This window comes from Tupaia chinensis, unplaced genomic scaffold, assembly GCF_000334495.1.
Source record: "Tupaia chinensis unplaced genomic scaffold, TupChi_1.0 Scaffold149798_1, whole genome shotgun sequence".
NCBI lineage: Eukaryota > Metazoa > Chordata > Mammalia > Scandentia > Tupaiidae > Tupaia > Tupaia belangeri.
Window position 1 is genome coordinate 1724030 of NW_006209642.1, and position 26761 is coordinate 1750790.

General features: G+C 37.1%; 1 protein-coding gene and 1 pseudogene across 1 annotated transcript in view; both read left to right on the forward strand.

Annotated features, from left to right (window-relative positions):
• TBC1D32 (TBC1 domain family member 32) overlaps positions 1-2369 on the forward strand; it is a 226089-nt gene extending 223720 nt beyond the window's left edge. The window contains exon 34 of the mRNA XM_027769471.1: positions 1488-2369. Coding sequence (XP_027625272.1) covers positions 1488-1607 — 120 coding nt within the window. The 3' untranslated portion in view covers positions 1608-2369. The remainder of the gene's footprint in view (positions 1-1487) is intronic.
• Positions 2370-6001: 3632 nt separating this feature from the next.
• Positions 6002-26761, forward strand: part of LOC102486902 (protein yippee-like 1 pseudogene) — a 136340-nt pseudogene continuing 115580 nt past the window's right edge.

The window sequence follows — 26761 nt, forward strand, 5'->3', positions numbered from 1 at the left end:
ATTTTTAAAAAAATTAGTGTGGTACACAAAAAGTGGAAAGATAGCCCATGTTCCTGATTTTAAAAATCAATATAATAAAAGTGTCAATTTTATCCAAATTAGTTTACAAATTCAGTACAATTTTGATCAAATTACTAGTAGCATTTTTCACAAAAATAGAAAACAAAAACATGAACTTTTTCTGGACTCTTAAAAGGCTCCATATCACCAAGGTAATACTGCAAAAAAAATAAAGTAGGAGGGATCTCACTGCTTGATCTCAAAAATGTATTACAAAACTTTGATAATCAAAACAGCATGATACTGGCACAAAAACAGACATGTAGACCAATGGAATAGAAAGGAGAATCCAGAAATACTTCCCAAAGCATTCAGCTAACTGACTTTTGGCAAAAGACACAGGACAATCCAGTGGGGAAAAGAAAGTTTCTTCCACAAATTGTGCTGGAAGAATTGGATATCCATGTGCAGAGAAATCAAGCAAATTATATAAATTTTAGGTAATACATAGCAAAATGAGAATAAAGTTCTCCCATGTTATTTGTATGCTGTGTATTACTACTAACCTGTAAGTGACTTGTGTCCTGAGGCATTTAAAAGCCCATTCTTACAGAGACTTGTGTAATGTTTCCTAGCTATCTTATATAGCTATCTCTCCTCTATAAACTGATTGCCTATAACACAATATCTGATATATTTTATTTATTGTCTTCTGTTGTTTTGAATTACTGTTGTTACATCTGTTAGTAACCTTTATAAACTTCTGAAATACATGAATTGTCAGAAATTTTGTATAACCTCCCAAATAATACATATTAATGACATTGAATCAAGAATGACTTTTCTTCTGTAGACTTTTCCTTTTTAAAAAAATTAAAAATTATATAGTTAAAAACCTTTATTTGAGGGACTAGCAGTTAGCATAATGGCTACGTTGCTGAACTCCCATGTAGTCGACCGCAGTTTGAGTCCTGGACCCGGTGGCTTAAACTCACGCCGGGTGCATGTGCGTGTGTGCCCAAGATCCCAAGAGGAGAATGGAGGAGAAGGGATTGCAGTGTGGCCATCCCCCCTGGGGGGTGATTTCTCGCTTTCTGTCCCTCTGTCTCTGTCTTTCTGGCAAACACATGTATCCTATAGCAAAAACCCAGTGTGTAGGTAGTAGTTGAAGGTACTAAATGGAATAATCATAAAATTTCCTAAACAATTTTAAGATTTGAAATACATATTTCTATTGTTTATTCTTGAGTGCCTCATTTGGGACAATAACTACTGAATTCTAGATTAGTACATATGTACATGCGACTGACATTATGAATTACAGACCATTGGGGATTTTATGAACAATAACAGAGAAATATATTTTGCAATACTTTTAGTAGATAAGCTTTAGGGGCTTTACTAATTACAAATCTGAAGAATAGTTCTAGAGTTGGCATTTGTGATTTTACCCGAGTGAATGAACTTCTCTTTATATTTTTTGGCAGGAAGAAGCACTACATGGGTTTCGAGTGAGTGATTATTTTGAATACATGGAAATTTTGGAGCAAAACTACCGACCAGTACTACTGAGAGACATGCGGAACATTAGAGTACAGTGTACCTAGAACATGAACTATATAGTTTAATTTTGTTTTTGAAGAAAACAAATTGATTGTTTTCTATGTATGTCTCTAAGATATATGCTTTGTGAATATACATTATAAGCCAGAACTGATGATTTGCATATGATAATATATTTGAGTATCTTAATATGTGACATGAAGTAAATTCATTTTTGTTAAGTTTATTATTTTGTTAGAATCAACTCTAACTTGCTTGTAGTTCTTATTTATGTTTAAGAGTTAATCCCAATTTACATCTCCTCCTTCACCAGATGATTAAAGTATCTTTGTTTCAGATAATTTGTAAAGAACAATCCATATTGTTGACTAGGCAGAGATAGTACATAGAAACAAGGAATAGACAGTCATTTTTCCCATTCTTTATGTACATATAAAGGAAGACATACAAAACCACAGCTGTTTATTTTACCTGTTGAAGAACAAATGATATTTGTCATGGCAAGTGAAAAAAAAAAACTATTGTCCTCAGACATAATAGTTTTTCTAGGAGTTGTTTCGGATACCTATATCAAAAGTTACAATTTTTCATTTGCAATGTAGTCTTTACATGGTTCATTTAAAAGATAGATTGGTTATTTTATACTGATAATAAGTGTCCTGTTACTTGTTACGCATTTTCCTTAGCTATAGATTTGATTCATACTGAACTTGAAAACATTAAGGAGAATAGATTTCTAAATTATTTTAAACGGCTAACACTATGTTTTATTTTGTTTAAGTAGAAGTTTCTGTGCCAGGAAGATTAATAAAATATGTGAGAGTCTATTTTCTTGCAGCTGTCACATTTAATATATGAAAGATAATATACAAATAAATTATTAGTGTTTTAGTCACCAGTTTATTTTAACAAGTGTCTTTGAATTGTAGAGTTTGTATTTTTTGATTATATCTAAATATAGATCAATCATTAGCATCATTCTGAAACTAATTTTCTTTCCTTTCTTACCGAAAATGGGTAATCCACAAACTAATTTTTCCTCTTAGCATGATGAAACAACTGTTACTATGTGGTTTCAACCTTGTGATATTTAGGCTATTATATTAATCTTCCAAAATCAGGTTTTATGCTATAAATGCCAACAATAGCTTCTCAGCAATAGTGTACCTAAAGGGCATTGTAATGTAAAGTTCAGAAAAGTAAATCGAGCCTTAATTTGACTTAACTGCATACTTTTGCTCTGGCTGATATAAGTTAAGAGAATCCTGGGACCAGCAGTTAGCGTAATGGCTATGTTGCTAGACTCCCATGTAGTCGAACACGGGTTGAGTCCCGGACCCGGTGGCTTAAACTCATGCTGGGCGCGTGTGCGTGCGTGCCCAAGATCCCAAGAGGAGAATGAAGGAGAAGGGATTGCGGCGTGGCCATCCCCCGCTTTCTGTCTCTCTGTCTCTTTCTTTCCGGTGCATGTGCACGCGCACTATAGTAAAAACCTCTGCACACACACAAACACACACACACACCACACACAAGAATCCTAGATGACCCAAAACACTGAGCTTTGTTACTTTCAAACTTAATTTGGAAAAGCTGTTATACTGTAACGCATGTTTATAGTTCCATTTCTTCCCATTCTATTCCTGAGTTGTGGCTTTATTTCTGTATAAAATCTTTTTTGCAGTAATTGGAAATGACAAGTGGAGAAAAAGGAGCAGTAATTTAATTTAAGAATATTCACTGGTGATTTTCATTGGAAACTGAGGTAAGATCTAGGTTGTAAGGATTCAATTTTGAAAAAAGTGACTTCAACTGGAGCCAAAGGCTTTCATGTTTTGCTAAATAAGAAAGGTCTTACTGTGCTTGCTTCAATAGCATATATGCTGAAGAAATGTCTTACAATGGCCAAGTGACTCTTTGACAAAAGAAAATGTAAAATATGATAGTTTGTGTAGCAGTCAGGATGAGTTATGTTTGTTCTTATTTATAGAAAAATACACTGTCTTGCCCCTTGATTTTGTTTTATAAGTATTTAAGAAGTCCTTAGGATAATCTTTATTTCTAATTTGTGAAGGGGTAACTCACAATTTACAGGATTCAATTACAATAAACTATATTTTATGGTTCAATGTAAACAAATTTGTGAACATCTAAGTTCTGATATATAAATCTTTACATATCTACTCTAAAACTTTTGTATTTGTAGTTCTGCTTCCTCATGATTTATAGGTATCTGAAACACCTGTGAAGGTAAAATAAATCTCAGAAATTCATCTAATCTTCCTAACAGGGTTCTGCCTAAATTTATGATTATTAAATAATAATGTGCTTTAGGTTGGTTTTTAGAATCCCAGATGTTAAAGAAATTTCTTTGATCATTCATTAAACAGACATGTTTTAAGGGTTATACATATAATAAAATATTTTTAATATTTAAGATATCAAGAAAAATGAGATACAGCATTTCCATTCCGAGAGTTTATAGTCTGTGTGGGAAGATGATTAATTTTAAAATTGTGGAAATATAGGGATAAAAATGAGAAGTGTGAATTGACCTCTGGATTATGGTGACCTCGGTAAGAGCAATTTTAATGAATTAGGACAGAAATTTGATTAGATTGCCTTTTTTTATTTTTTTGAGAGGTTTTTGCTATAAGGTGTGTGCATTCGCCACAAAGACAGAAAGCCAGAAATCACCCCCCAGGGGGGATGGCCACGCCGCAATCCCTTCTCCTCCATTCTCCTCTTGGGATCTTGGGCACGCATGCACATTTGCTGGCGTGAGTTTAAGCCACCGGATCGAGGACTCAAACCACGGTTGACTACATGGGAGTCCAGTGACATGGCCATTACGCCAACTGCTGGTCCCAATTAGATTGACTTTTAATGATGCTGAAAAGAGATTTTGGCAACTATTCTTTCTATTATTACTTTAAAAGGAAGAAAAGGGATGATAGCACAGTCATGAGATTTAAAAACTTTTTTGCTTTGTCTTTTTTTAAAGATTGGAAATGGAAGCATGTTTATATTTATATGGAAATGATGCAGTAGAGATGGAAAATTTGATGTGGAGAGGAAGAGCTGGAGTGAATATCACAAATAGATAAGAAATGAATTTAGTGAATAAGTGGTATTACTCTTTGATAGGACCACAGGTACTTCATTCAAAGCAACAGAAGAGCAGACAGAGTAAATAGGCACAAAGGGTGGGCATTTATAGAAGCTGTTTTATCAATGCTGTATGAAACAAGGTCATCAGCTAGGAATTAGGATGGTCATTAGGTTAATTAGGTTAAGAGATGATAGTATGTGAGTGAGTTGTAAAGGCTAGTAGGAGAGTGAATGAACTAGGAAAACAATATAATTGTAATTTAGTGGTAATGACAAGTTAGCAATGTTGTGTGTTTTTCTTCTGCCATTTTTTTTTTTTTTTGAGAGGTTTTTGCTATAGGGCATGTGAGCTTGCCAGGAAGACAGAGAGACAGAGAGACAGGAAGCGAGAAATTACACCCTCCTCCCCCGTGGGGGGGGAGGGCATGGCCACACCACAATCCCTTCTCCTGGGGGGGGGAGGGCATGGCCACACCACAGTCCCTTCTCCTCCATTCTCCTCTCAGGATCTTGGGCACACACATACACGCTCCTGGCGTGAGTTTAAGCTACCAGGTCTGGCACTCGAACCCCGGTCAACTACGTGGGAGTCCAGTGACATAGCCATTATGCCAACTGCTGGTTCCTCTTCTGCCACTTTTAACTGTGCAGTGACAGGCAAGGAGCAAGGGGTAAATTGGATTTAACCAGGTTTTTGACTTAGCCAAATCTATCAAGCAAGGAAGGCACAAAGGAGTTGATGGTATATGTAATTCATTATGAGGTTTTTGTAGACTTTTTCAAAATTTAAAAATAACAGGGAAAGCTCTTTAGAAGATACTCTCAAATGAAAAAAATAAGGGGAATAGATTTGAAAAATATTTAATGGTAAAAGACCTTATACCTAGTTACATAAGATTTTTAAAGATTATTTATCATCATTATTTTTCCATTTTTACCAGAGAGAGGCAGACAGACCGAGAGAGACAGACAGACAGAGAGAGACAGACAGACAGACAGAGACAGACAGACAGACAGAGACAGACAGACACGCTAGGTCCAGGACTTGAGTCATGGTCGGCCATGTGGGAGTCCAGTGCTTTTAACCACCATGCCACCTCCTGGTCCCAGTTACATAAGATTTCTAACTACTGGCCATGGCTCCAAAACAAAGGGCAGGCGGCCTGGGGCGAGGCGGCGGGAGGATGCCTCCCGCCCAGCGGAGGCGCCAAAGGCCTCAACAAGTCCCGGCCTATGCTGGGACTGCCTGAGTGTGGAGCCTGCGCCTACTGAGGCCTGGGCCAGATGGGCGCTCTGAGCGGCCGCCATGACATCTTTCTCTCCTCTCAGCTGTGTGGACGGTGCCTCTTTCGTGCCTGTTCCAGTATCTCTTGTCTGAGAGCCCAGCAGAGCCCCAGTTCTTCCAGCGCCAGCCCTCAGCTGAGTGAGAAGTGACCGGCCGAGATGGTGAAGATGACCAAATCCAAACCTTTCCAAGCGTACCTGCCAAACTCACCGGACATACAGCCGCATCCACTGCAGAGCCCAGCTGGCCAACCACGACGAGCTGATCTCCAAGTCCTTCCAGGGGAGCCAGGGCCCGGTCTACCTCTTCAGCTCCGTGGGGACATGGGCTGCGGCCCCGCGGAGGAGAGGGTCCTGCTCACCCGGCTGCACGCGGTGGTCGACATACACCGCAAGAACTGCGGGACCACGCTGGGCTGGAAGTATGAACATGCCTTTGAGAGCAGTCAGAAATGTAAGGAAGGGAAATCCATTATCGAGCTCGCGCACATGATCAAGGACAAGGGCTGGGAGTAAAGTGAAAACTTGCCGTTCACGTTCGAATATATTTTGTGAAAGACGGGACGTGGTGACCGCGGACGCCTGAACTCTGACCTCGCGCGGGCAGGCTCGCCCTGCCAGCCCCTGCCAGCGTTAACGTCTCCTGGCGCACCCTTGGGTAAGGTGTCCCTTCGATGTGGGTCCTCTCCATGTACGCGGCCGCTCCAGAACATCTCTTGTGACCTTTTCTAATCTCAAGTTCTAGAGAAAAAATGAGCCGGCTGATGACCCCCCTAGCTGGCGCTCCCGCTCAGCCTGCGCCTGGTCTGTGCGGTGTGGCCGCGTCTCCACGTTCGGTAGGAAACCAGGCTCGCTATGACCTTCGGGCTGGGGACTCTCCAGAGCGTGGCCCTCTTCCTTGCCCTTTCTTAGAGTCAAGGTAGCGTAGCTCCCCGCCCCGGCCTTTTTTTCCGCCCTAGTTCACAAAACTACAAATTAGTTATTTCTCTTTCAGATGAACTGTTCAGGCATAGTGTTCCTTTGAGAATCTTCCAGAAGCAGTCAACAAACTTAAACAGCAAGGATTTTTTTTTGGGGGGGGGGTTAGTGCAAAGACAGAGGACCCCACTGAGAGGCACATGAACTGTACACGGAGGGGTGCCTGGTGGGCCACCTCGTTTACTTTCCATGTCTAGAAAGCAAGTGAGCCAGACCTTAGGACTGCCCCAGGGGCCTGCAGAGGCGCCATTACTGAGGCGCTGTCCTCACAGGGTCTGGTCCGGTCCCACGGCCCTCAGCGGTCACAGTGGCCAAGTGGCTGGTCCATGCAGTTACTGCGTTCCACATTTGACCAAGTAAGAGTCAGATTTCATTTTCTACCCTAGACGTACTTGAAGAAAAAATTATTTTTTCAGAGGAGAGGCCGACTAGAAAAACTTACTAGGCAGCTTGTTTTAGAATTTTTTCAGAAATGGTTCAAGTCGCAAGGCAGACTTAACCTTTTTAGAACAGGTTTGGTTTGCTGGCCGGCTCCTCCCTCCCCTGCATCGACCTGTCATGGACCCATGGAAGGGACCAGCGCCATCGCCAAGCCCTGTGTTTCTGCCACATAGTTGACCTTTTGGTCCACTGTCCATGTGGGTTTCTGCCGGGAGTGGGGTTTGCCAGTTTGCAGAGAACGAAGGCCAAGAGATATTCCAGGTAAGATTTGGTTTTCAACATTTTGTAACCCTACTCAGGGCAGAGGGCCCTGGGAAGGCAGGGAGATCTGCCTTTGGGTGGGGCAGGTGTGGTGGCAGGAGTATGAGCTGCTGAGGACAGTGAGACAGTGCCCCGCCCGCCTGACTCCATCTCCTAAACCACACCCCACGGCTAGTACGGGCCCTGTGCTGCCACCAGCACTCACCCTGGGGTCCACTCCGGGTACTGTGTCTGCCCAAAACGTGAGGCCCTGGAATCCGGGAAATGCCATTGCCCTGGGCCCAGTGGCCTGGCAAGGTCACTGCAGCAGCAGCTCAGCTGGAGCAATGGTGGCAGGTTCCTTTCTGCACACCTGCTGCTGGAGGCAGGAGGGGGCTGCTACCTGTGCTATCTCCTTGAGCCAGCTTACCCAGCAGAGCTGGACCAGCCAGGGCCTCGCTGTTGCTGTGCAGGCCTATGGCTCGCCAGGGTGCAGACTGCTCCAGGCAGAAGTGCCCCGCTGCCTCTCCACCTGGAGATGCCCCGAGTTGGCACAGGACGCAGCCACACCAGTGGCCTCAGCCCTTCTGGAGCCCCCAGGAGCAGAGAACCCTCCTAGGTGAGGATGGAGGCATACTAACAGGCTGGTTGAACAGAGTTCCCAATGGGGACTGGGACCTGGGAGTGCCTGCTGCCCCAACCCCAGGGGCCTGTAGAGGGCGCCAGTCTGTAAGAGGTTTCACTTCACCTATGCTCTATTTAAAGCTTATGTATTCTGTGCACGTTATGGCCCCTTCCAATTGAGCACTTTGGTTTTGGAATTGTCTTTTGTGATGGTGTTGACTGAACATCTTTTCCTAGTACTCTTATGACTTAATTTTGTATTTCTTTTTTTTTGTAATTGCTACCAACAAAACTTTTCTCACTTTTTTGTTGGTGATATTCTGTGAAATATAAGCTCCTTTTTAAACCAAATGAACTGACCATGAGCTGGCTTCAGGGAAGTGATATTCACGAGACCATAACCAGATGAGCTGGAATGTTCCACCCTCTTAAATTCTTAAACAATAAATATCCTGTGACTTTTATTTAAATAAAAAAAAAAAGATTTCTAACTACTCAATAATAAGAAAAGGAACAAAGTGAATAATACAGTAGACAAAATATTTGTACAGACACTTTGCCAAAGAAAACATAAACAAATGACAGGTACGCAAGAAGATACTCATCACCATCAATTTTAGAGAAATGAAAATTAAAACCACCAGAAGACAACCATACACTAAAACGTCTAAAACTATTAATAAAATAAGATAATAACTTGGTTTCAAGGGTGGGCAAGGAGGAGAAACAATTAGAACTCAATGTATTTCTTCTTAAGAGAACTTTGGTAGTTTGTTTCCTTAACGGAATTTGTGCATTTTATCTAAATTGTCGATTTTTTGGCAATAGATTTGTTCATAATAGTCTCTTATTCTTTGTAATATGTGTAGAATTTATATTACTTTCACCACTCTTACTCTTGATATCCATAATTCATCTTTTCTCTTTGTTCCTGCTCAGTTTAGCTAGGAGTTTGTAGAACCAACTTTTAATTTCATTATTTTTCTATTACTTTCCTGTTCTTTATTACATTTTTATTCTGATCTTGATTTTTTTCTTTCTTCTATTTTGAGTTTCATTTGCCCTTAATTTGGTAGTTACTTAAAGTCATTTATGTGAACATTAATGTGTTTTTAGTGCTATAAAATTCCCTGTGAGTATTGCTTTGGCTGCATCTACAATTTTTATATGTTGTTTATTATTCTTATTTCATTAAAAATACTTTCTGGGACCAGCAGTTAGCGTAATGACTATGTCACTGAACTCCCATGTGGCCGACCACAGTTCGAGTCCAGACCTGGTGGCTTAAACTCACGCCGGGCATGTGTGCATGTGTGCCCAAGATCCCAAGAGGAGAATGGAGGAGAAGGGATTGCAGCATGGCCATTCTCCCTGGGGGTTGGGAGTGGGGGGTGATTTCTCGCTTCCTATCTCTCTGTCCCTCTCTGTCTTCCTGGCGAGCACACACACTCTATAGCAAGAACCTCTCCAAAAAAAAAAAAAAACTTTCTAATTCACCTTTTGATTTTTTTTTTTTTTTTTGGCCCATGGTTTATTTCAGAGTATGTGACTTAGTTTCTGAATGCCTTAAGATTTTTCCAGGTAGTCTTCTATAATTGACTTCTAGTGTATCTCATTTGGGTCATGACAGTCTATATGATTTTAAGTATTTTAAATTTATTGAAACTTGTTATGTTTTACAATTTTATATAACTTGGTAAGCATTTTTGAACACTTAAATTGAATGTATTCTGCTATTTTTTGTGAAGTGACCCATAAATGCATCTGTAATAGAACAAATTGGTTCATATTGTGTGTAAGCTTTTTGTATAACTATTGATCTTTCTGACTCTTCCTTCAGTTATTTTGAAAATGATACTGAAATTAACTTTAATTATGGATTTATCTGCTTTTCCTTTTAGTTCTGTCAGTTTTGCTTCATGCATTTTATAGCTCTATTACTAGATCTATAAACCTTTATACTTGGTATATCCTCTTAATGAACTCATATATCTCTTTTTTATGAAATAATTATCTTATCCCTAGTGTTATTCTTTGCTCTAAAGTCTACTATGTTTAATAATAATATAGCCACTTCAGATTTAGGGGATGTTGGTGCTTTTTTAAAAATTTGGTTGAGAGTTTGGACCTGTTTGATCTTTTCACATTAATTCACTTTTAAACTTCATGTATCTTTCTGTTAAAAAAATGTTTTTATTGTAAATAGCATAGAATTTGCTCTAACTTTTCTCCCCCAGTCTGGCATATTATACTTTAACATGAAATTTTGGTGTGCTTGAGTGTTCATTTACATTTACCCATCTGTTTTTCTGACTGTGTTTTTTTCCCCAACTATATTTGTTGTCTTTTCTTTTTTATTCTACCACCTTTGGGTTCCCAGAAGGTTTTAGTTGATTCCTCTTAGGTCCTTTGTTGGTTTATTTTAGCATTGCTTTCAGGTTGATATGATACATCTTTAGTTATTACAGGCTATCTTTGAGTAATATCATACCACTTCACATTTAGCAAAAGAACCTTTATAACCCCAAGAAAGCTCAGACTTTACACTTTACTGGGTGACTCTGTTCCTTCATCTTAAGTTACAAGAGGTGTCTTGATCCTTTACTGGTCCGTTGGTAAATAATTATGTACTCTTCCAGATATTTCTCTTTTTTTAAGTTAATTTGAATTATTTTCATGAGAGAGAGTATGAGTGCTTACACCCCCAACAGAGTCTTTCATGGTTCAGTCCAGCCAGCCCTGGATCATGGCCACATGTGTGCCAGATGAGCTCTTGGAAGTCATCAGATACAAACCCCAAACCCTCCCGTGTCAGTCATGTTCACATTTCATCACTGAACCACTGTCCTGTTTCCCTATAGGTTATCTCTTATACTAATATTTTGATTTGCTTTTTAACTCTCTTATTTAATGCTAACATTTTTTAACAAACAAATTATTAGAAAATACTTTTCTTTGGGAATGTCATATCTCATAAATTTAAGTATAAACTACTTAAGGACAGAGGCAAATCATCTAATTACTGTCTCCCAGAAATTTTAGCCTAGTGCTTGGCACTGAGCAGAGAATTAGCCTGCTAAATGAAATGTTGAAGCTGTTTTGAATTGTCACATAGATATGGTTGAAAATGGGGTTGAGATATCAGACCCAGTTTCTCCCTTAGCTTTGTTGGGAGAAAATTACATGTGTTCTTGGTAAAAATATACTTTCTGCGTACTGTTTACCATAGAATATAACTTTAATAGAAATAATAGTTTGCTAAATTCTATTTAGCAAAGATTATAACTAAAATGTAGCAGTTTTTCTTCTGTGGAAATGTGTGTGCATGCCCACATATCTGGATGTATACATGTATGTATTATTTTGACTATAATGTGTACCTGGTAGGTCATGTGACCTGCCTGGGAATCTAATCGTGATTTGCAAACCAGACTAGGGCTTTTTGAAATACAACATGTATGCAAATGTGTCCTTATCTTGAACTTTAAAAACTGACAGGAATTAATTTGTTCTTTGAATCTGTAGTTTCTCTTCCTAGAAACCATGAGGGAGCAAAACAAGCAAGTCATATGTCCAAATGATGTAGTTGTTAAGTTAGAAGAGTTGAACATCTGATGTGTCAAGATGTCTCCTAGCACAATGATGCTGAATATTCCTAAATTTGATTTTGCTAAATTTACCCTAACTATTCCTTTGTTACATATGCTAATTTGGACATGGGTCAACAAACTCCATCTTAGTGGTCCAATCTAGCTCACTGCCTGTTTTTGCAAATAATGTGTTCTTGGAACATAATGTCCATTTATTTATATATTGTCTAGGGTTGCTTTCTTGCTACAGGGGCAGAGTTGAATATTTGTGACAGACCATAGGGCTCACAAAGCCTAAAATATTTATTATGAGGCCATAATAAACTTTTACATGAAAAGTTTATAAACATCTGGTTTTGAATACTAACAATGTATATAAATCCAAATCTACTTTAAGTAGAATACATTTTTTTAGAAATACATGGACCTTAAAATCATTACTAATCCAAAACTTTATTTTATAGTGATGAAGATATGACTCAGAAAGTGAAAGGGTATTCCAAGATCAGATAGAGGGGAAATGTAACACAGTGGGTGCTGTGAGAGCTCAGGAGCCACACTTGTTGAATTTGGATTCCAGTTCTGCTAGCTGCAAGTTATTTAACTCTCCTGCACCTCAGGTTACTTGTTGATAAAAGCATTAACAGTTGTACCTACCTCAGGAAGTTATCATATAATACGTATGTTTACAGCATCATGATTGGATCCCTATCAATTGTAGCTATTACTGGTATTTGCTATTATATAACCGGTTGGTGTTAACATAAGGTGGAGCTGAGCTCTTCTAACTTCAAGTTCTGTCCTCTTTCAACTATGTTATTTCTTCATTCAGTCACTCAATCTATCAATACCTTAGTTAAATTTCCAGTATACATTAGAAACTATTAGGTATGATTCAGATATTTACTCTTCATTCAGACCTTGCTGAAAATAACAGATTTTGTTTTCCTATTTGTTGTTCTCCTTAGTGGTTATAAAATTGTAGAACATTTATATAAAAGTCCTGTACAATCCAAGGTGGGCCAAATATTTTAGTAGGTTACTCAATTTACCCATGTTTCCTTTCCATTTAAAATGAAAAGTTCAATTTTTGTACTCTAGATTTACTGATGTAGACCAGATCAATATATAATACATTACCAGTGTATTTTTGAATTGTCTTTTATTCTCCAGTGATAAACAAAACAAATGTTTCCTTTTATATAACATAAAATTTTACTAACATGTTCTTTGTAGCAACTGACTATGACTTTTTTTTCCTTCAGAATATAAAGTGAGACTTATTACTTAAGTAGATTCCAGTGTATTTGCTTATCTGATGAGTTTAAACAGGTTCAGAAGAGTTTGCCTCACATAAACCCTGGATTTTCTGTGCTACCAATAATTTAGCTTTTAAAATCAGTTAACTTCTTTGGCATGTTTCCCACCCTATATTCTACTGTTGGCAATAGGCCACCATGAAATGCTAAAGCACCATGGAAATAATTGGACTGTCATGTTTGCTAATAGAGTGCATTTGAGATACATTGGGGGAGACAGTTATTAAAATGTTGGCTGTTAAAGTTTGATCATCTAGTCCAGCATTTAAACATTGATCTACTGTCATCATAATATGTGTCAGTTCTTTATTGAATAACACATTGTATTTAGCTCTTTCCTAAAATGCCAAGGCTCATCTTTTTTAGAGCATCTTTAATATATTGTCTTTTCACTTTACAATATCAGATATAGTGAACTGTAGTTTCATTGGAAGTAATCAGAAAACAAACCCAAATACTTTGTTCAAATTATCTTCATAGCTGCCCAATTTTTCTTTTAATTTTCTTTAAAGTAAATTTTTCTAGTTAATATTTTTTCTGACTAATATAAAATTCTTCCGAGTGTGAAAAAATTCTTTATTAAAATAGTTGTTGGGGACTAGATGGTGACACAGTGGTAAAGCGTGGTTCTCTGTGAGGCTGATGCACATAAGAAGGTCTGGGTTTGTGTCTGAAAGCCTCACTGAGTATCCTGGGCACATATGTACCTGTGATCCAGGGCGGCTGCAGTTGGGAGTGGATCAAAGCATCAAGTTCCCGTTGAGGGTACTCTCACTCTCTTTCTGTCTTCCCTTCCTTACCTCCCTCTCCTTTTCTCTTTCTGCCTCATGAGAGAAATAAAGAAAATCATACAAAAAAATGACAGATATGGAAGAGACAGGTTTATGTTTACCATTAATTTTTTTCCCTGGACTATGTATTATTACTAGAGGCCTTTAATCTGCTTAACCAATGTAAAATGAGTAGACCGAACTGTATGGAGAAAGGATATCTGCCCTATGAGCACTCTCTTCTTTTCCCTGGGTGTTTTTGGAACCTAGATCTTTGAATTTGTGAAGAGCAAAGCCTCTAACAACCCATGCTGGTCTGTGACCTTAGGACAAAAATCATATGGTTCTTCAGTATTAAACACTGTTATCATCTTTGGGGAGTCCTCATTTCTGTCCCTTCCTTTCTGAATAACATTTGATGTGCCTAGATAGGCATATTCTAATTTCTCAGTGTTTCATTAGATTTTATATTGAGAGTCCAAGTGTACTCTTGGACCAAAGGTGAGTCAAAGCTGTCTAGCACAAAGTTAATTAAGAAAGTTTCATTTGGCATGATGGTTATGTCACTGGACTTTCACATAGTCCACAGTGATTTGAGTCCTGGACCTGGCAACTTAAAACTGACGCTGGGCGTGTGTGTGTGTGTGTGTGTGTGTGTGTGTGTATGTGCCCAAAATCCCAAGAGGAGAATGGAGGAGAAGGGGTTGAGGTGTGGCCATCCCCTCTGAGGGGTGATTTCTAACATTCTGTCTCTCTGTCTCTCCAGTGAGTGCACATGCCCCATAGCAAAAATTTCTCTAAAAAGAAAAAAAAAGTTTCACTGTTATTTTTGCCCATTAACAAATAAGTTTTGTGGACATGATATATTTGACATACAGATATATGTACTATCAAGAAAGTATTTCTGTGGATGAAGGCTAAGACATTTAAAGGTTGCTATTAGGATATCAGTCTCATCAGTGAGCTCAAGTTTGATGACAGTTATGTATTTTTAATACTCTATATGATAATTTTTAGTAAATAATACTTATTTCTACTCCATTTTGACATTTGGACTCATTTACATACTGAAAAAGCTTCTTAGGCTTTTGTATATCATGAATGTAAAATTACCCTGACTAGAAAATTAATGGGAATTAGGAAAAGTACTTTATGTGCAAATGGAAGAATATTTTAGTTGGGGTGAGGATTGGCAGAAGGCCATATCAAACAGGAGCAGATGCAGTGGTTTTAGTATAGGGTCTCTTGGCCCCTAAATCAATAACAAGGGAATCTTATCTGCCAGTGACTCCCCAGAGCATAGTCTAAGATTGTTTAAAAATCATTTTTTTTTACTATTATTTAATTTAGAGAGAACTGGCTGAAACAATTCGTGATCTTTTGGTTCAGGAAATGTTTACAAATTTGATCTCTTTTAATTCTTGACCCAAATTCCACATAATTAAGACTACATCCCCATTCTAGGGAAGAAAGCTGGATTAGGGCTCATGCAAGCTTGAGCAGCAGCTCAGCCCTAGCTCACCAGGACTTCAAAAGCCTGAATCTCCCAAAAGGACTAAATACAGAAAACAAGAAATGAAAATGACAGGTACTGAGTACACAGTATGTACCTTATATGTCAATATTCTAAAATAATATTACTTCAAGGAAAAGGAAAATTATATAAACTGTTTTATATATTTATATGGTGATTTATTATTTTCGGAGTACTTGCACCCACATTATATCTGTACAACTCTACTACTCAAGTTTAATCTCTTAACACTCAGATATGTATTTCTTCCCAATATTACTCATGTGCTGAAATTTTCTATCTGGGCAAAATTATGTTCATACTGTACATAATTTAAAGTTGCTTATTTATTTTTATTAACAATACAACATGAACAATATTTAAACGCATAAATATGTTATATCTGGAAATTTTATTTTTTGCCTTCCATATTATAAGATCCCTTGATAATTCTATTTTAATCTGTTAAGCATTTGAAAATCTTAAGACACCAAATATAGTCCCTACCTTCAAGGAGTTTGAGTAATAAAACTTGTGCAATAGAAAAGAATTCAAGTTCATGTTTTGTAAATACTGAGCAGTGTCTAGAACAGCTGGGGATAGGAAGATTCAGAGGAAGGAGATAATACCTTGAGGAGGATGATCATAAAAGAAGCAAGATTTCAACTAGCTGCTCCAGAGGGGACAGGAATAAAACAAAATAGTAAGGTGCATAAGGGATGGAGGACTAGAGGACATAAGTAGGATAGCATGAGAAAATTGAAACAGTAATGGAGCAATGAGGGGGACTGAGGAAAGTATTGTACCTAGAATGGAGGTTTTGTTTAAGGGTAATAGTAGATGATAAGCTTGATTGACCAAATAATTCTCACTTTTGCTGTGTAGTGTTGCAAAGATTTTTCAGAAGAAGAGTAATGTGTTAACAGCAATTCATCTTGGAGCTTAAGTATCTCTGAATATTGCAGCAACTCAGTTCAGACTTGCTTTATTTAAAACTTAGCTCTTTCAAGGATTTCTGGTTTAGCATTCACTTTTTATTTTTTCAACAAACGTTGTTAAATGTATTATTACTGAAATGCTGTGTTCATCAACAGTGTCCTTAAAATGATATTTTCTTTATTTTAGCATTTGCCTCATAATATTTACCCATAATACATATCTTTTTTTTTTTTTTTTGGACTTGCCTCATAATATTTACCCGTAATACATATCTTTTTTTTGGAGAGGTTTTAGCTATAGGGCATGTGCGCTTGCCAGACAGACAGAGACAGACATAGAGACAGAAAGCGAGACATCACCCCCCAGGGGGGATGGTCACGCCGCAATCCCTTCTCCTCCATTCTCCTCTCGGGATCTTGGGCACGCACGCACACGCACCCGGCATGAGTTTTAAGCCACCGGGTCTGGGACGCAAACCGTGGTCGACTACGTGGGAGTCCAGCGACATAGCCATTACGCTAACTGCTGGTTCCCTGTAATACATACCTTTACAACTTTTTCAGCGATGGTTTATGCTAATTAGGGACATCCTTTGAAATGACTTTTTGCAAGAGTTTTTAAATGTCCTCTTAAAATAAAAGTCCTCTTAAATACTATCTGAAATGCAATTCTCTGAAAGATATGAAGGCAAAGAGATTTGCATTCAAATAAAACCTTCAGCAATTCTAGAATAAGAATCTGTTCAGAGTTAGAATGAACATTGCTAAATTTCTCTAATGAAGTAATTATTTCAAGCTGTGTTTCTTAAGGAATATTTAGTAATTAAGTTTATGAGTCCTTAATGAGCGCAAAGCTAAAATAAAGCACTGTACGGAATTCTCTTGACTGTTATAAAACAGCCATAGAGAATGGATGAAAAGACGTAACCTTGAAAGGCCCTCATCCATTCTGCTTCCTACTCAGAATATCTTGACATTGGATTTGATGCTGTTTTAAAATTCTACCTGGCTGCAATATTGGTCTTGGACAGAGTTGTGGCAGGCATTCATTATGAGTATCCCTTTTCCATCACCTACCTACCTCTTTGTTTGCTATTATTTTTCTTTAGGGAGCCGATTGATTTGTTATTTTCTGTTCTCCATCCAAAACATCTTTGTTGTACGTTTCATAGTCTAGAGCTTTACCCAACTTTAGTCTTTCAGGTTTGATTATATGACATAGTACAGTAAGGAACACTAAGGTGGAATGTCTGTAAATGTATTCTAGGCTTGGTAGCATGAACATCTGACCCTTTCATCTCAGCACCTGAATGTTTGCAGGTCTTTTTCTTCCAGTGTAAAGCAAAGGTTATTGACCTACCTGACTTTTGGGATCATCCAATTTCTGGTTCTAATATTCTGTGCCATGGTACTAAAGCTTAATTCACAATAGCACAGATGGCTGATAACAGTTTCAGGTGATCCCCTTCCCATATTCCACTGGCATTTTCAAAGCAATCTTATTAAATGAAATTATAAAACAGCAGGGATGTGGGCATAGTAGACATGAAAATCTGAATTACTTTGCCTTTCTCATTAAAAAGACTCTTGGTGAGAGCCATAGGTAATGTGGACTAGTAGTGGAGATGATGTTTGTAATGTGCTGTCAGTAGAAACTTCACCTATTGCATAAACATATTTACATTTCAGTTTGAATAAACATTTACATTTCAGTTTGAATAATAAAACATTATTTTAGACTAATTTGTCACATCATGGTAATCCTCAGCTTCTTCTTTTCTAGATATATCAGTGAAACAAATTTGAGATCTTTCCTGAAGCAGTTTGCCTTTGGGTATCAGCTACAGTGACAAACTGCTGCCTGTTAGAATCCCTTATATTGAAAATCCATTGTGACTGAAATGTTATTATGTAGCTTCATATTATTCCCATTCTCATTCATTTCAGTTTAAATAAAACTTTTAGTAAACAGTGAAATCATTTTTATCATAAGAGGGTAGCTAATTCTTGAACACTGCAAGGCAAGATTTGAAACCATTGCAGTAACTTTCATGGTAGATTGACTTTTAAGGGTATTAAATGCTAAGGAAAATAGCAGGAAAGGTCATATGTTTAAGTTACTTTGTTTTATTTGATGGCAAAATTTCTAATACAAGAAGTTTCAAAATTAAGAGAAACTGATGCTTAAATTTATAAACTTTTATTGAAAGTGCTTTATCAAAAGCATTATCTGGCCAGCTGGTTGTGTGGTGGTTAAGGCATCTGGGTCCCACTTGGCTGACTGTGAGGTTTGAGTCCCAGACCCAGTGGCTTGAAAAATACACCAAGCACACATGCATGCTCAAAATCCCAAGAAGAGAATGAAAGAGAAGGGATTGTTACATGATCATGGGGGGTGGGGGTGATCTCTTTCCTTCTTTCTTTCTGGCAAATGCACACAACCTATAACAAAAATAAAACAAAAAATAGTATCAATTTATTCTTTTAAAATATAGAACATTTGAATTTTACTAAGATGGAATTTTAAATTCTATTCTTAACAGAAGGAAGACTTCTAAAACAGCACTATATGAGGGGTCTTCAAAAAATTCTTGGAAAATGTATGTTATGGAAAAGCTGTGTGTGGTTTTCAAAAAACTTTTTTACTAAAGTAAACTTGTAGTTTAATTCCATTTTTTTCACAGACTTTTTGAAGTGTCTTCATAGTTTGCAGAAAACCAAAGTGTTTGGAAAGCAATCTGACCATATCTGTTAAAATTAGTAAAACGCATAGTAGTCCCATCTTAGCTTCAGTCCCCAAACACCACAGGGGATACCTGAAACTGAGATAGCCAAACCCTCTATGTGCTGTTTTACACTGTTGTAGATAACTATGATAAAACTTGAAGTGTGACTGAAATCCCCTTTCCTTCTTCACAATTTCACAGGGCTTGAAGTGTGACAAAAATCCCCTTTCCTTCTTCACAATTTCACAGGTAGAATATTTTTTCTTACTGTAGACTTTAGCAACCTCAGTAAACACTTTTTTCCCTAAGTTAAGATCTTTCATATTTCCACTAAAAAGAGGAACTTTGTGATTTCTTTTTGGCATATATGAATCGCTAGCATCACCGCCCTTGCACTCTGAGGCCATTATTAAGTAAAGAAGTAAATTAAGGGTTACATGAACACAAGTACTGTGATATGACAGTTGATCTGATAACTGAGACCCGCTACTAAGTGACTAGCAATGAGCAGGTAGTATGTACAGCCTGGATCCTCTGGACAAGGGATAATTCATGTCCAAAGAAGGATGGAGCAGAATGGTACAAGATTTTATTATGCTAACTCAGAACAACATGCGATTTAAAACTCGTGAATTATTTCTAGAATAATGTAATATTTTCTGAGTGTAGTTGGCTGTAAGTAACTGAGACCTCAGAAAGTGAAATCCATGAACTCTGGGGACTGGAGAGGGAGGAGATTATTGAATCTGTAGACTCTCTTCCCTATGTGTTTATTCCCACAGAAATAAGGCATCTGTAGAAAGCACATTGGCATGGGATATTTATGGCCGCAGTGTTCAAAATGATGAAAAGCTGAAAACAAAGTGTATTTTCATCAATAGGAGAAGGGTTGACTAAATTATGGTACTTTGTTAAAATATTGACTCAAAGTTTTATTCCCTAAGCTACAGGATTTCCCTGCAATATTTTTGAATGCCAAAATAACAACAACAACAAAGCAAAACAAAACAAAACAAAAAATCCAAGATAAACAGAAGTATGCGTATGAGTGTATGCTTTTTTCCTTAAACAAAGCCTGCATGTGTGTATCAGTGAATTGTTATAGTAGCACAAAAATTGGAAAAGTATATACCAACTATTAATAGATTGTTAGTGTGAATATGAGAGAAGTCCAGGGATCCTGATGTGTGAAGAAAGGACAAAAAAGAAAAAAAAAGAAAAAGAAAACGGTCTCTAGTAGTGGACGAAGAAAGTTAAGAAACAAAAAATTTACATCAATTCATTATATTTTGGCTCAAGTTTCTTTATCACAATAATCCTACAAATGTTTAAGTTGTAAAAGCTCCTGTTTTGACTGACTCATGTTCTAGCTAGTGAGAACTATTATAAGATCTACTTGACTTGACAAAACTTAACCTTTGGAAAACTAGGGAAAAAGAGGTAAATACGTAAAGAGAGAGTGAGGAGATTGAGGCAAAAATAGCATGGCATGACTCCAAAAATATGGAGTGGCCTAATATCTTCAGTGATTATGTTCATAGTATTGTATATAATTACTTTTAAAAAGTAAAATATATTTTTTGTTGCTAAAATAGTTCCTAGTGATTAACAAAATAGTAGAGCTTGCATGTTACTCAAATGAAAAACTTCTAAATACCTTGAGTAGACAGTCGTAATCCTAACCTTAAAGGATCATTCATTTCAGGAATTCTTGGTCATCTCAGCAGACCACTAGAATCTTTCGTGCATAAGATTCCCTAGGCAGTTTGAGAGAGGCAATGAAGAAAAGACTAAAATTGATGATCATGTGTGCAAGTATCAGGATTAAGGGACTTGGGTAATAAAAGTTGACCAAGACCAGGTCAGGGTACCCTTAATGTAAGCAAGGAAAGACAAACGATAGTTCAAGTTTTAGTAGATTCACGAGTAAAGGTAATTGCTACTGATTAAGTTTAAACATGAGTGTGGCACACAACCCTCAGTAGAACTCAAGTCTAGTCCTTAAGGAATGTGATATAGCTTCATAAAAGAATTTAAGTAGGAGAAAAGAGCTTCATCACTTAGAAATATAATTATCTAAAATTGAAATCAGTGTGACAGAACTTTTTTTGTTGGAGTTGAAGGAGCTATGGATCTCAGGATAAGTTGGAACAGGGATGGTAACACCTTCAGCAGTGAATAATTAGAAGCAAATGGAGGGGGTCATAAACTACTATAGCAGTAATTGTTGAGACTGGGGTGTAGAAGGTATAGGAGCCATAGTGAATTAATACTTCGGGTTGAGATAATGTGAATCCTTGGAAATGGTTATTGCTGGTGAAGTTCTCCCTTCTGACTCTCTGATCTCATGTAAAGTGCTGGAGGGGTTGAACTTTCTAATTGTAAGTATGAAGATAAGTGCTTCCAGGACAGCAATTTAGGCTATTGCTTTTCCTCATGGCTGGTTTGTAATAGAAGTAAGTATTTCTGCATTCACCTTACTAACTTGTTCAAAAAACATGTATCAAGCATCTACTGGCAGATTTTATTTGTATGTGAATGCGAACCCAACAGTTAGATTAACTCTACATTTCCCCTACCTGCCATGCCGCAAACCAGGAGCACTACTAGCTCTTCCTAAGTATAATGTTCCATGTTTTCAGGAAGTACTCAACTTCGATTTCTGCCATAGCTCTCTCACCTGTCCCTACCTGATGATTGTATCACTGGAATAGATTTTGCCTTGGATTCATATTTCTCTCTGTATATTCAAGATTTACCTTTACCCTTGGCTTATCTATGTAATCTCTTCTTCCCCCCTTGCCAGAAATTTATCATGATCTTTGGTTTTCTGATATAACCATCTTCAATCCTCACAGGTATTATGGATTAAATCTTTTATTATTTTTAAATCCATTTGCTGTTATTTTGATGGGATTTTGGAAAGAAGGATAATAAATATGACAGGAAGATATTGCCTATTGGAAACAGAATAAATGGGGGTCAGTTCTGGAGGAGGGGCGGAAGTAGAGAGGAGAATAGATGAAGAGTGTACTGTAGTAGCCCAGATCAAAAGATTTATGCTTCTGTGTTTTTTATTTGAAATAATATTTTAATATCATAAAAGAATTGGGATCAGTAAAACAATAAGAAGATAATAATAAGTAATTTAATAATTTTCCAAATCTTGTTTAATAGTGAGTTTCTATTTCAGAATTTTTATCATTAGACTTATCATGTTTTGTTTTGTTTTAATGAAATCACCTCTCTTCCCCCATTAAAAATATTACTGTGGATGCTATTAAATACCTACTTTTAACATTTGAGTTACTATAATTACCTAACATTTCTGTTTTTACAGGATTTCTTTGTCAGTTATATAAATCCCTGCAATTACACCAGACTCATATTTGTAAAATTAACATAAATACTTTTTTCAAGAAAGAATTACCAACCAATAAAATTGAAAAGGAGAGTAAAATGTAAGATGAGAATTTTAAGAACTTGAGCTTTAAAAAATGGGAACTCAGGGCCCAGCTGGAAACATCATCAAAAGACTTCATATTCAATCAGAACCTGAAACCTACCCATAACTGCCACTTGTAAAAGCATGTACCTCTTTCTTTTGGCTATTTAGTCCAATTTCATTATACTCACCATAGGTGTTTTGAAGAAAGAATGTAAAACCCCAAACTAATGAGTTTTTGTGGAGTTGTAAATCTGTACAATGGCCAAAAGCTATTGCTATGTTGTTTTTTGTAGTGGCACAGACCACTTTTCCTCTGGGCAGTCACTGCTTGAAATAATTACTGACATTAATGATGCAAACTCCTGAATTTAATAGATCTAGGTTTATGTTGCCATCTATCACTGTGAAACATCTTCTATCTTCTCTGCTATTAAGGAAAGTTTCTTTAAATGTTTTAAGATATTTCACTGACCTAGCGATGCATTTTTACTATAAGAAACCACCAAGAAAACTTCCACCTCTCTAGGTTTTATGTCTATTGTGATAATTCTATTGGTATAAAATTGTTTTAACCAAAACTTGAGAAAAATTAATGATGCTAAGTTCCACACAACACATCATCTTAGTGTTTCACTTGTCTCATGCTCTTGGAACATAATAAATTAACCTGGTTAATAAAGTGTTAGCCACTTTGGTTTGATAGATTTCTCTAGCCTTCCTCAAAGATAAACGTTCATATAATTTTGTTATATAGCTTTGATAGGATTAACTGCTACCCTTTCTTGCTACTCACATGTAAATAAGATGGAGTTTCTTGAACTCATTAGTAGGAAAATATGGGATCAGGAGACCCTACAAACTCATTTCATGATTCTAGAGCTTCCTCTTCTGTGCTTATTGTGGAAAGTTTGAAAAATACAGCCTTTCTGACATGTTTATTCTTTGCTCTTTGCCACTTTTTATCTATACCATTCCTTTTGTTTGTCACTGTTGTCTCTATTTTGTTTATTCTAAACTAGTAGAACTTCATTTGATTCATTTCAAAAGATCATATCACTCATACCACCCAGCACCACCTATATTTCGTGTTCTCTTTGTCTTATCCAAGCTCTTTCTAAATTTGTCTCTTCTCAAGTTGGCCAGCTCAGTTATGTCAGATAGAGACCCTACTTTATATCTGCTTTCCTTTTTTGCTTTTACTTTGCTTCCTTTGTTGGGCACTTTGTTGATTACACATACCTTGTTGCTGTTACTTTTCAGCTGCACCCACTTGTATTTTGGAATCCATGGAAATCCATCCATTTTCTTTGCTATCTTATTTTCTTTAATTTTATAAGAGGCTTGAAGAATTTACTCTACCAGACTTCTCACTACATCTATAGTCTTAGTTAAATGTCCCTTTCTCTGTATTTTTGACTCTTGCTAGATCTATTTCTAGAAATTTGTCCATTCCATTTTTTATTTCATTTTCTTGAAAAGTATGCTAGACAAAATGTACATACATTGAGTTTCCACATGATATTCCTTGTAATTACAGCCCAACATAAGAAATAAAATTAATATTTTTAATGTCCTTTTTGGCGGCTTCTTTGACTCTTGGGTTAACTGGAAGTATTAATTTCCAAATACTTGGATATTTCCTAGAAATATTTTATGTCTTCTTGATGAATTAAGTATTTTGATATTTAGTAATTGTAAGGAAGTTTTTAAAGTTGAACTTTTGCCTGATGTCAGAAGAAACATTGATTGGTTTGGTCCTGAACTGCCCTTTTCCATTCTTTTTTGGTCTTTGCATATTCTGTGTTTACATGTGTGTGTCTTTTGGAGGGGGGTACAAAGTATATAGACTGATTATTAAAGAAATTGCAGACTGTGATTTTTAACCTTAATCCTAATCAAATTTATGACAATTGATAGTGCCAAAAATTATATATTCATACTTTAAACTAATCTTATATTTGAAAAAAGCTTATACTTCTATTTCTTCAAGAGAGGAAAGGAGGGAGGGAGGGAGACAGAGAGAGAGAGAGAGAAATTAGCATCTTTAACAGGGTCTTCATGTTGAGATCTACTCTCACTCTTAGCCAATCTGGATCATAGACCATGCAAATCTCCCGAGATGAGTACTTTTCTTTAGATGAAATGATACTTGGAGAAGAATGTCATTCTGGTTTTAAGAGTCCCAGGAGCTTACAGGTGGATTGGCAGAGAAGTGACTGCCTAGACGGTCAGTTACAAGCCTTATTCTTAGTATTTTTAAGTTCATTTTCATGAGCTGGAGATAGGGAGATGGAGAGAGAAAGAAAGAAAGACAAATGCACTCAATAGTGTCTCACACCATGTTCCTCCTCCTACCCCAGTCCCCAGCCTCTCAGCCAGCCAGGATCACAGATATATGCATGTGCCTAGAGCGAGTAAGTTGTGGACTCCAGAACCCAACCCCAAACTTTCGTATACTTTCCAACATTGCAGAACTTTGTGCTACTGCTTTATTACCGTGCCTGGGCCACAGGAGTTTTTCAATCAACACTTCACTCAAGTAGATGTTTTGCCCAGCTATTGTATTCACATGGACACCTTTACCAACAGAGAATCATTCTTTCTGATTTCAGTAGTGAAGATGTAGGCATGATTTCAGACTAAAAGTCCAAGAGGCAAGAGGAAAGCCTTAAAGATACTTCTCTAATCTATTTAATCATTGATAACACAAACCAAACTGCTTCAGGCTATTCCCAAGCTTAGTGTTTTAATTCACTTTCTATATTCCTGGATTTTCCATGGACTTCCTCTCTTCCTGCCCCAATGCATTTCTGGATAACTTCTTTTGCTCTGGTTTCTCAATATGGTAGGTTTATATTGGGGTGTTGGAAAAGCCATGATCCTTTTTTATGCATAGAAAAACATAGGAAAATATGTCATTACTTTCCTGATAACCTAATAAAATTATGATAAAGGCTAGAAAACTATCCATTTGATATTATGGCTTCTATATAATTCCTACGTAATTGAATAGTTTCTTTTTCCCCAGAATACATTATGTTATGGAAGATATTTTCAAAGCTGGGTAGAAGAAAATATCGGGGTGACCAAAAATATCAGAATAATCACTGATATAAAATTGGGTCTCCTCCTACAGCTGAATAAAAAATAGCATTAAGGTTACTATCTGTTAATTGTGGTAATACTGGCTGCCTGCACAGAAAAAAAAAAGTAGTAAAAGTACAGCTATAATTAACACTGACCACACAATGGTGTCTGATGTCCACTGCTTCCCCCCACCCCGACAGAAATGAATATATTTTTCTTAACATAATAATTATGAATACAAAATATCTAAAAGCAATTTTTTTGGTTTTCTAGATTAGAACCAAAGGAGAAACTAAAACCAGCTCACAAGCCAAAGAGCCTACAATTTAAAAAATAGAGTGTATTAGAATTTAAAAATATATAATTATGTATTATCACACTGTTTAAAGTCTACCAATGTTCTTTTAAGAGAGATGTTTTGCTCTAGGTCACGTGTGCTTAACTGGAGAGACAAAGACAGAAGGCAAGAAATCACCCCCTGCAGGGATGGTCATGCTGAAATCCCTTTTCCATCCTTCTCTCAGAATTTTGGGCACACATGCACATGTGCCCAGTTTTAAGTTGCCAAGCCCGGGACTCTAACCACAGTTGACTACGTGGAAGTCCAGCAGTGTATCCTGTACACCATCTGTTGGTCGCTCTACCAAAAATTTTAGAAAGCCATCTGAGGTGTAGCTAGTGCCATGGTTGTTAAGGCATTACCAACTTCCACTTACTGGCTGCTTGTAAAACACACTGAGTGTGTGTCCTTCCATGCCTAAAATCTTGAGAGGAGAAGGGATTGTGGTATGGCTATCCCTCTTGGGGGCTACTTTCTCACTTTCTCCTTCGAGCACATGTGCCTTTGGTAACTTTTTTGAAAGCATCTGAAGTCCTTTTTTGGTATGACATGTTTATAAGCAGGTATTCAAATATTATTGAATGGACACAAAAGCTTTCTACTAAGAAGTGATACATGTGGGATATAGCTAATTTAGACTTTGGAAACATTCAGGAATGTACAGGTCAATAGACAAACAGCCAGTGTTCTTGGAATAACCAATAGAGGCCAAAAGGATATAAATGGCAACTGAAAATGGGATGTAAGCTTTTTTTTTTTTCCTTGCTTTTTTTTTTTTTTTTTGAGAGGTTT